This window comes from Arachis duranensis, chromosome 10 (genome assembly GCF_000817695.3).
Source record: "Arachis duranensis cultivar V14167 chromosome 10, aradu.V14167.gnm2.J7QH, whole genome shotgun sequence".
Taxonomy (NCBI): domain Eukaryota; kingdom Viridiplantae; phylum Streptophyta; class Magnoliopsida; order Fabales; family Fabaceae; genus Arachis; species Arachis duranensis.
In genome coordinates, this window is record NC_029781.3 from 47,818,214 (window position 1) to 47,830,204 (window position 11,991).

Below are 11,991 nucleotides of genomic sequence, written 5' to 3' on the forward strand. Positions count from 1 at the left end.
GTACCCGACGAAGGAAACTGAAGCTACAAATGCTCCAATTCGACCTTATAAAAGCTCGGGCTCAAGCAGGGGCACTGTTCATACCCTAACCAAAAAACATAAAGCCAGAGCCAACAAGGATAAAGGCCCACCCAAAAAAGGGTGGTCTTTTCTACTTGCCCAACCTTATAAGAGGTCGGGTACGACAAGGAGGTCCAGTCCTGCTTATTCAAATAAGTAACTACCTCCTTAAATATTTCCTATTATCTCTATCTCATCTATAAGATAGATCTCAACAAACTCCTAAGATAAAGGGAACGATTATCGACCAACAAAGGTAGAACTACTCTGAAAGGTGGTTATCTACTCTATATAAATATACTGACAACTCTTAAGTATATTTAAGTCCTAATCTACTAAAAATCTGCTTAAATCCCTTGCTAACTTAAGTATCAGAGTCTCTTGCAGGTACCACCCTCACCTCTTCACGAGGAACTTGTACGGCGGAACCTCGGCACCAGAACAAGTCGGTTGCTGCCTCAGATGGAGTCTAGATCTCATGTTCAAGCATAAATCACTGTTTCAGGTAACTCTTGGAATAAATATGGAGATAATTTTTTTAAAATTAGAATTTACAAATAAAAGGCTAAGTTTTGTTTGGGATACAAAACCTAAAGTTTGATTTATGGCATGATGAAGGTGATGAACATAGTAGAGACTCAGTTTTGTCTCGAATACAAAATTTAGGGTCCGAATTAAACATTTAAAATTCTTTAATACTAAAATACAAATTTGAGGATCAGATATATATGTTAAAAAAATTAAAATAAAAAACTCAAATCTAACCCCAGATTTACATGTTTTGAAAAAAATAAAAAAAATATCAAATCTCTACATTATTTGAAAATACGATTGAAAGTCAACACCAAAATTTAAAAGCGACATTGTGAATGCCTTTTTTTTTTTATTTAACAATTGTGAACGCTCTTTTTATTTTTCTTGTAATTTGATTCATTAGCTTCGTTTGAATTTATTTGGACTCAATCCGTTAAATCAAGTTCTCTCTTTAGGCCCAAGCACTAACCAGGCTACATACACTTGTATTTAGTAAGAGTAAAAGTCGAAAATTCTAATAAAAAAATCAATGTTTTTATTTAAAATAATTACTAAAAGTTGGAAAACAATTCATTTGCTTGGTTTTGGATGGTATCCTAACTAGTAACTACACCAAAATAAATTAATCTCGTTCTTTCATAATAGAGAAGAAATGCCCTAGAACAACATGAAAAGTACTAAATTTGAAGATGATTTAGCATCATTATAGTTGAATAATATAGAAATCAGTTATTAAAAGTCACAGTAACTTAAAATTAGATATAATAATTTTTGGGTATAGAATTAAAGGTTATAACTTACAATAACATAAAATGATAAAGAAAAATATATTTTTGATTAGATTCATATTCGATTGGTGGGAACTCGCCAGCTTGTCAAGCCGTTTTATGCTCCAACAAATCAATTTAAGTACCAAAATTACCGATCATGTCACAGTATCAAACCTATTGAAGAATAGAAACTCATGTTCCTAACAGAAATGTCCCTTTTGAGTAAACTTGTTAAACAAATCAAAACATTCTCGGACGGTTTTTTATCTTCCATGAGTATACATGATCGTTCAGTTGGTAATTTTGGTACTTCAGTGTGCCTTACAAAGAATCATTAGAATTAACTTCTCTTGTTTATCTCTCTCTGCTGTATTTGCTATCAAGTTTATTCAGCATTTGTACCACTGTTGCTCCCTCTCCTGCTAGCTGTTGTATTCTTTAATATCTGCAAAAAGCAATCACACAAAGTTACAACTTACAAAACCAAAGCTATATATTTTTGTAGAAAATCAAATTCATCAGCAGCCACAGAGGAGTGAAACGTAACATGTAAAGTTTGCAAACATATAGGATCAAATAAATAAGAACCAAACACATAAAGATGAGCAATTTACTTTGACATAATATGGGAAAGACAACAGGCTTCTTAGCATGATGCTTAAAGATCCATAATGTATGGCAATTTCCACCACCCATTCTCCGAGTAATGTATCGTTCAGTAAACCGAAGATATACGGTCATTTGCTAAAAGTTCGATCTCATTTCATCTACATAAATTCCTATCCAAACTGATCCTAAAGATTGTAAACTATCGAAGAGATCACGCAAATATCCTTTACATTCTTTCACTAAAGTATATATCCACAGAAACAATAGATAAAGAGAAGCTATGAGGATGCCTTAAATTGTTTTGCAGCTTTTATTTTGTCAGCAGATGAAGCTATAAAAGAAAGCATAAATCATGACTGTGTTTAATGCTTTAGACAGAATGCAAAGTTGCGTTTGCATTTTGTCTCTAAGATGAACAAAAAGAAACAAAAAAAAACTGGAAAAAAAGAAAGAGATGGAAAGAAAGAGATAGAGAAACAGTGACAGATATTTTCTGCCACTATTAGGAAGTATAGAAAATACAAGAATTTTGTCTCTCATTCAAAAAAAGAAAAAGAAAAACAAAATTGTTTCTATGTCTATGCCTCCATAAACAAATGAATATCACAATGGTGATGAGAATATATAGAACAACTATAATGTCATTGTGACAATGACATGGTATAATAAAAATGCAGTACTAACATACTTGTCTTAGCATTTGGTTCTCATTCTGCAGAGTGGAAAGCCTCTCTTTGAGCTCTGAGTTCTTCTTCTCCAAGTCTTTGACTCTGGTTTCCAAATCGATCAAATATGCCTTTTTCCTCTCCCTTGCTTGTTGAGCTGACACTCTGTTCCTCAGTAGCCTATTTCCATTTTCATAGCCCACCAACGAAAGAAACAATTAGAAATGCAACAAAACAAAACAAGAGAAAAAGCAAAAGAAAGTAACCACGAATAGATGAAAGATTGGTATTCTTTTCTAGTTAGAAAAATCAGTTATTGTTTCCCCATATCACCAACCTTACACAAACATTACCTCTTTAGCCGTTTGTTTTCTTTGTCCGCCAGGCTTCTGCCTCTCTTCCGTTGACCATCCCCAGTCCCCTGACCACGTTCTTTCCCACCAGTTGGACCGGCGCCTGGACGGGAAGCTGAAGGTCCAGCAGATTCACCTCCGATCTCTGGCACTCTTCTGACCTCTTCATCACTCTCAAGACCTGGATCATGTGAAAAAGGGGGAAAAATCAAGATGACCAAATTATTTCTATATATATGGAAACAACACAACAGCAAGAATGCATTCATTCAATGAACTCTGGCAGCAAAAAGGATTACATGAATAATATGACCGGATTCCCCTTTACAAGAACAACAAAAGGGTAAAAAAATTCTCAACGTGACAGAATTTTTCAACTCCTCAACATATCTAAGAGAGGAATTGCTCGAGTATATAATGCTACCACCAACACCAAATAGTGATGTATATAGCATACTGCCACAAAGATTTGGTTTCCTACCACCAATACTTGTTAATTAAACTATGAACTGCAAGTTAGGAACCTTAATATCAGATAAAGAAGGAAAGACATTTAATAATCTGTAATTTTGTATTACTAACAAAATGAAAGATTTGGTTGCGAGGTATTATCTCATGCACAACGTCATAACAGTCCCTTTTCTAATTTGATATTAAATTACAGCAATAGTATTAATATTAGGACACCTAGCAGATTAACATTTCAAATTGATGAAACTTTTTTATGAAGAAAAAGAGAGCACCTTAATAAAAGCGAGAATTGACGGAAGGAATCTGACAGTGATTATGGCTGTTGAAACTTTTGACCTTTGACAGTGAGAAAAACACCAGATGAGTTCAAATGTAAAGCCTAGAGAAATCCGCTTAATCAAAGGATGATCTAAAGTTCAACCGTTATTGGACTATCTTCCATAAAACATGTATTGGTAAATTGGGAAAATACTGTGTTGGCCAACACTTCGGTAGGAGTATGATATAATTGGTTTAGAAAATGCTCACCACACTGGAATTCTTGAATAATGATAGCAATGAGCCCTAATTCTCTACAAAGTTGAAAGAATAAGGACAATGCCATAATTCCATCAATACCCAAAAGTTGAAAACTTGTATAGTAGTTCTCGATATTGCCTCTCAAATCCCACCTTTCCTAATATCCATTCATAACCTACTCGTCCCAAGCATGACATGTAACTAATATGAATTTCCAAAATTTTTCAAACCAAAAAGCTTCTAAAACTTCTATCTGAATCTAGTAAACTATTAACATATATAAAAAGAAGAATGTATAAACCACTAAAGGTAATAACGCCTCAATTCTTGCATCAAAAATCACAATTAATTTTTCTTAAACTTGGACAGTGAAGAAGAATATTCCATACTTTGGTTAGTTTTAGTGTGGATGTATAATTGTGTATATAATATATAGGTTTAGGAATTACATTAGGTCTTTAGTAGCTTCAGCAAAAACAAGATTTTATCTTCTATTTCAAAATTAAGGGACCTGAATCATCTTTTTGTCCTTTGGTGGGTTGACAACAGTAACTTAAACTGCAATGATAGAAATGTTCAATTGAATATTCCAAAAAACAATAAAGTTTGGCATACTACCATCACATCAGGTAAACTTTTGATACCTGGCTGCTTTGAATCGGTGTAGGAAAGTGAGTTAGCCTTGGATGGACCCAAAGGACCAGATGTAGCTTGAACAGATTTTGTATCAGGAGTAGCACACGGTTTTTCACCAGATAGCTGACGATACAAAAGAGATTAATTTGTTGTTTGTTCATTTTAGTAAATCAATGCAAAAGCATCAAATACGTGTAGAGGGTTGTTTTCAAACTATTTGTTGTTTCTATCAGCGTAGTTCATGATCATGATCAATAGAACATTGCAGAGAAAAAGTAAAGGTGGCGAACATATTCTAAAATGTGGCTCGCTGATCTCTAATGCCTATCTAACACAATGTTAACCAAGAAAAGGAAAGCACAAGTGCCATTGGATTATATATATATGAAAACATAAATAGAGTTCATATCTAAATGAATAACAATAAAGACTTGATTTATATTATTTCCTTACACATACAATCACTTATTTCACTGAGCATTCTTTAAATATTGACTTCTACATCAAGTACAAAATTAAAGGCAGCAGAACAAATAGAAGTAAGAAGCAACCTTACCAAACTCACAAGGCTTCATAAATAAACTCTTAAGAGAGAATGTAAAGCACAAGAACAAAATGAGAGAAAACGTGGCGGAAGATCTTGAAAGTTTATGAGTCTCAAAGAATTTGAGTTACAAGCATACTCAAGTTGAGAATATCAAAAATAGCATGAATTTTTCTTTTTCTATTTCATACTTCAATTTTTTTTTTTTATCAAATACAAACTTACTAGCATACTCAAGTTGAAAATATCAAAAACAAGTTTATTACATTACCGGCTGCCCATTTGTGATATGGAGATTTGAATTTGGCATCCGAGAATCATGTCCCGACGAAGAAGAGAGATCAGCATCTTCTTCCCATTGCATCCCTGCTTTGTTAATGTTTCCTTCTCCATAATTTACCTCATTCTCTATATCATCAACATCATCATCATCTTCATAATCATCCTCATCTACCTCCAAATGGGAACTATCTGAAAACAAGATTCATGTCTGTTAAAATTCATTTCAGGACCCAAAGGTGTAACAATAAAATAATGTATTATGCACAAGCTAGCACCTTTGTGACTATTGTATCTGGTCTTGCACTGGGGGCAAGATTGGTTCCCATTCTCGCACTCACATTCATAGCAACGGTGACAAAGTGGGAAGGAACATTCTTGGCAAGCAACAAAAACATCACCGGTGGCTGTTAATCCAACAGTATCGCCACATATCTGACAGATTTTACCATTCAAATTCTTCAAGGGTTTACACTACAAGTAAGGTATATCAATTACACGTTAGAATTGGATCATATTAGAAAACATTAAGCATGTAAGTACCAAATTTAAGGTCAAAAATTAAAATGTGACATGGCCAAAGGCCAACATTATTAAGATTAAACAAGTTCTCCTTTATCATAATCTTGATGTTTGAAAAATCTTGGTTGAACACAGAATCAATCATTAAGTAAATTTCATTGGATAAACTGAACTAAAAGAGTTTTCCAAGACATTTTCCACTGACAAATCCAACAAAAGAAGAAAGTATTTTGCAGCATATAGAAATTAGAATTCCCTTCAATTGGAAGGGGAAATGAATAAATAAAGAGCACTGATGTGAAATCTCTATATCTCTATAACTATACAGACTACAACTTCCATCTCCCATTTCAATTGCAAGAACATATCATCCTGGTTAACTGGATTCTAACGCGAGATCTTGCTCACTTGATTTCATCACTTATCTCTATAACTAGAGATCTGTTCCCTATTGATTATGTTTGTTGGTTTTGGAAGGAGGAAAGAGGCAATAACATTGTGCCACTGTGCAGTATACACCACTACTTGGAGTATTTGGTCACTATGTATTTGTGTATAAATACATGTGTTGTTTCATACATGTTCAATATATATTTTGTATTTTAGCATGAATTTTATACCAGTGAGGGGGGACGATCTGGTGGCTGATTTTTTGTGTGTAAACGTAGCATGGATGTTTCATAAAAGCAAGTGTTATGTGATAGGATTAGACATGCTGTATCCATTTGATGTAAAGTTTGTGATCTTTCATAATCTTTATAGGCTTGTTGAGAGATTGAAAATCTATGCTAAACCGATTAATCTCGTGGTTGTTTTTTGCACTTGTAAAGAAAAACTCTTATCCTCTATCTTGTATTATTCTTGTCTTAACGAAATTCTTTTATTTATTTAAAAAACTTCAAGAACAGATAACGGAACTTTGGGAGAAAAACCATTCATACACACAGACTGATGCAGAATAAGTAAATACAAAACTAAACAAATCAAAACGAAAACAACATTGTGATCGTCCAGAATCTTATGAACAAAAAACGAAAAGTTGGCAAATTAAAATTTTGAAAACAAAATTATCTATATCATTTGCGTAAACGGATAACACAGAAGCTGATTTTTTTTTTTTAATTTTTTTAACACAAAAAAGGATACGATACTAACCCCAATGTCGGAACCGCTCCTAACTCCTAGGACATCGCGCGGCCCAGTCGCAATTCCACCACTTTGATCCATTCTTTTATTTTTTTCCCAAACTGTTCAGCCAACTCAACAGTCACTCCCTCCCTTGAATTGTTGTTACTTGTTGCTGTTGTAGTGTTGTTTGCTTCGCTGCCATGTTCTTAGGTTCTATGCAAAAATATTAGCCGTTGGATGATTCAGGATCTTATGGTGGAAAAGTGGTCATCGTGGAGGAACGCCAGCCATGTAGAACCTAGTTAATCAAAGGCTGATATGTGAGATCGTGGAGGATTGTAAGCCGTTGGATTCGTTATGTATCGGACGGACGAGGAATGCAGTGGAGTGTAAAATTCAGTGGGGACCACATGTCACTTACTGGCAGATGTGTTTATGGGAATTATGCGTGGGGTCACTGCAGTATAAAATTCAAAGAAAAAAGATTTTCGTAATAAAAACACTTTTATAACCTATTGTAATTTTTTTTCAGAAACTATCAAGGGTATATTGATGTAATACTATTAATAAAAATAAAAATTAATTTAGTTTTTCAGTGTAGTTATTTTATATTTTGTTATATTACATAAATAACAGATGATAAAATTTATTTAATAAAATAATAATTTGTATTTACACTAATAACATTATTTCAGTTGAGTATATATTATTATGAAAATGATTCTAATTTATATGTGTCTAAGAACTAAAATAGTTTAAATATTATTTAAATAATTTAATTTTAATATTAGTATTTAATTAAATTAATTTTATAAAAATTTAAATTATTACCTCGATTTATGTATTATGACTATTATTCTTTTAGATATGTTATTTTTAAATTTTATAATATAAATTTTTTTGGTTTTTAAATTTATTTTTATTCTTTTTTGATCTCAGTATAACTAAAAAAAATTAAGTTAAAAAATCTGTCAATAATAAATAATATCTTTTATATGACAAAAAACAACAATAACAACAAAGTCTTGTCCCACTAAATGGGGTCGGCTACATGAATCAAACAATGTCATTATGCTCTGTCATGTATCATGTCTACAGAGAGACCGTTTATATGTAGATCTTGTTTGACCACCTCATGGATGTCCTTCTTAGGTCTTCCTCTACCTTTCGCCCTTTGTCCATCTTCCATCTCATCCACCCTCCTGACTGGATGTTCTATTGGTTGATAAACCCCATTTTTAGGGTTTATCTTGTGTTGAATTTAGAGTATTTTGCTAATCTTTTCTCAAATTTAGACAATGAATTAGCATGATTTTGTGATCTCTCCCTTATTTGTGCTTAATTGTAAAAACATGCTTTTTAGGTCTTTAATTTGATAATTTTAATTCTCTCTTGATTCCATAAGGTGCCTTGATGTGTTTGCTAGTAATCTCAGGATGAAATAGGCTTGGAATGGATCAAAGGAGCAAGGAAGGAAGCATGCAAGTGGAGAGAAGCACAAAAAGCCAAAGAATTGATCTCGGCCAAGGACGCGCACGCGCACAAGGCGCTCGCGCGCACCTCGCGAAATCGGCCAGGGACGCGTACGCGTACCGTGCGCGTACGCGTCGCAGTGCGCACGTGATTCTTTTAATGCAACTTGTGCCTGTTGATTTTGGAGGGTTTCTGAACCCATTTGGAGCTGGAATTTTGGCGGAAAAATACTAAAAGGACCAAGGATTGAAGGGGAGATCATCTTGGAATCATTAGTTAGGAAGTTAGCTTTTTAGTTAGTCTTTAGAGAGAGAAGCTCTCACTTCTCTCTAGAATTAGAATTAGGATTAGGTTTAGGTTAATCTCTCCTCTTAGATCTAGGTTTAATTCATGCTTTGATTTACTATTCCTCTATCAATTCTTACTCCTCTACTCTCCCTCTTTCTAGTTTTGTACTTTAATCCTTGTAATTCTTCACTTTGTTGTAGGTCTATTTTTGTTCTTTTGTTTTCTTTTAATAATGCAATTTGAGGTAATTCATGATAATTGTGATTTTCTTGATTGTTGTTGTTAATTCTTTGCATTCAATTGTTGTTAGAATTTATTCTTGTTGTGATTTACTATACTTTTCTTTTGTACCTTCCAAGTATTTGGTGAAATGCTTGGAAGGATTTTAGAGTAGAGTTTAATGTTCTTATCTTGGGAAGGTAACATAGGAATTCTTGAGTTACTAATATCCAAGTGATTGATAGTTGATAGCCATTGACTCTAGCCTTCATTAATCCAATTAGTGAAAAGCTAGGATTTATGGACTAGGATTGATATAACTCACTTGACTTTTCTTTGCTACTTGATTAAAGGATGACTAAGTGGGATTAATCCTTGCAACTACCATAATTGTGGCTAGTGATAATGATAGAGACCATTGACAACTAAAACCTTGCCAAGACCATTTTGTTAATAGAATTTCATCACTTCGGTTTATAGATTTTAGGGGTTTGTACTTGTGACAAACAAATTTTTGTATGAAAGGATTATTGTTGGTTTAGAGACTATACTTTACAATGAGATTTCATTAGTGAAATTCTAAACCGTCAAAAATCAAATCATCAAAATGGCGCCGTTGCCGGGGATTTTCAATGGTGTTATGTTATTGGTTATTGTACATATGTGAATATTGTAAATAGTTTGTCTTTTGCTTGTTTACTAGATTTTGTTAGTTTTATTTTGTTTTTCCATAATGAATTCTCACTTTGGCTTTGAGTTTGGCTCTAATTGTGTTGTAGGAAATGTGAACTTCAATGATAACATGCACCAAGGATGGAACACTCCAAGATGGGAGGAGTCTCAAGGAATTGATCACTCCTATTGGCAACAACCTCCGGACACTTATAGGTATAATTTTCATCCTAATGCATGCCAATTCAATGGCTATGATGACTCCTTTTGTGATAATCAACCACCACCATATGTCTATGACTCCCATCCTCAACATGATGCTCAACCATACTCACAAGTCCCTTTTTACCAAGTACCTTTATGTGACCCTTATCCATCATATAACCAATCACCCATACCACATCCTTGTGATCATTATGATCAAGAACCCTTAGAACCACCACAACCCTATCATGATTATTATGAAGAACCACCTCAATGCACACCATTTCCACAATTTTACCAAGATGAACCACCTTCTTACCATGAACCCTCTCTCCAAAATAATGAACCTTCCTACTCACTCTATGCCCCAATAGACGATCCTCTCACTTTGTTACTCTAAGGACAAGAAGCCATGAAGTGGGATACACTTGAGTTTGTGACCAACTTGACCAAGGTGGTGCACACTTTAGCCCACCAATGTTTGAATACTCAAGTTGTTCCCGTAGCCCCATGTGAAAAGCCAAAGGAAGAGCAAAGCATGAAGAAGATATCAGAGAATCCGGTGAAAAAGGAAGAATCGGTAATAGTAGTGGAGCAATTGGAGAAGCTGGTGGACGAAATTGTGATACAAGAATTCCAGGCACTGTTAGAGAAGCTCACAACTCCGTTCAACTAACCAGCAAATGTACTGGGTCGTCCAAGTAATAAACCTTACGTGAGTAAGGGTCGATCCCATAGAGATTGTTGGTATGAAGCAAGCTATGGTTACCTTGTAAATCTCAGTTAGGCAGATTAAATTGGTTTATGGGTTTTCGAAAATTAATAATAAAAAAAAGGAAAATAAAAAGGGATAGAAATACTTATGTAAATCAATAGTGAGAATTTCAGATAGGTGTATGGAGATGCTGTGCTCCTCTTGAAACTCTGCTTCACTACTCACTCTTCCTTCAATCCTTCTTACTCCTTTCTATGGCAAGCTGTATGTAGGGCATCACCATCAACGGTGGCTACTTTCAATCCTCTTGGGAAAATGATCCTATGCGCTGTCACTGCACGGCTAATCGTCTGGAGGCATCACCCATGGTTGATGGCTACATCCCATCCTCGCAGTGAAAACTACGCTCAGGCGCTCTGTCACAGCACGGCTAATCACTGGTTGGTTCCCGCTCCTACTGGAATAGAATCCCTTGATTCTTTTGCGTCTGTCACTAACGCCCAGCACTTGCAAGTTTGAAGCACGTCACAGTCATTCATTACCGGAATCTTACTCGGAATACCACAGACAAGGTTAGACTTTCCGGATTTCCAGGATCCTACTCGGAATACCACAGACAAGGTTAGACTTTTCGGATCCTCATGAATGCCGCCATCTATCTAGCTTATACCACGAAGATTCAGTTGGGGAATCTAAGAGATATGCGTCCGGCCTAAGGTAGAACGGAAGTGGTTGTCAATCACGCACGTTCATAGGTGAGAATGATGATGAGTGTCACGGATCATCACATTCATCAAGTTAAGTGCAACGTATATCTTGGAATAAGAATAAAAGGGAATTGAATAAAAAGTAATAGTGATTGTATTGAAACTTGAGGTACAGCAGAGCTCCACACCCTTAATCTATGGTGTGCAGAAACTCCACTGTTGAAAAATCTATGGTGTGCAGAAACTCCACCGTTGAAAATACATAAGTGAAAGGTTCAGGCATGGCCGAAAGGCCAGCCCCCTGAATGATCAAGAGACCGAATGATCAACGACTACAAAGTCAAAAGATTAAACTGTCAAAAGATGTCTAATACAATAGTAACTTATCCTATTTATACTAGACTAGCTACTAGGGTTTACATGAGTAAGTATTTGATGCATAAATCCACTTCCGGGGCCCACTTGGTGTATGTTTGGACTGAGCTTGATCTATCCACGAGCTGAGACTTTTCTTGGAGTTGAACTCCGAGTTATGACGTGTTTTGGGCGTTCAACTCCGGATCATGACGTTTTTCTGGCGTTTAACTCCAGACAGCAGCATGTACTTGGCGTTCAACTCCAAA

The 11,991-nt window shown here is 35.0% G+C and overlaps 1 protein-coding gene across 1 annotated transcript; it reads right to left on the reverse strand.

Annotated features, from left to right (window-relative positions):
* Positions 1 to 1,407: 1,407 nt before the first annotated feature.
* Positions 1,408 to 7,178, reverse strand: LOC107469846 (cellulose synthase A catalytic subunit 1 [UDP-forming]; the record flags this gene model as incomplete). Its single annotated transcript, XM_016089223.1, is given in 7 exon segments — positions 1,408 to 1,809; positions 2,662 to 2,818; positions 2,992 to 3,172; positions 4,626 to 4,740; positions 5,433 to 5,632; positions 5,719 to 5,914; positions 7,118 to 7,178. Coding segments are annotated over 7 exon segments (970 nt in total), but the record flags the coding sequence as incomplete, so codon positions are not given.
* Between the last annotated feature and the right edge of the window lie 4,813 nt (positions 7,179 to 11,991).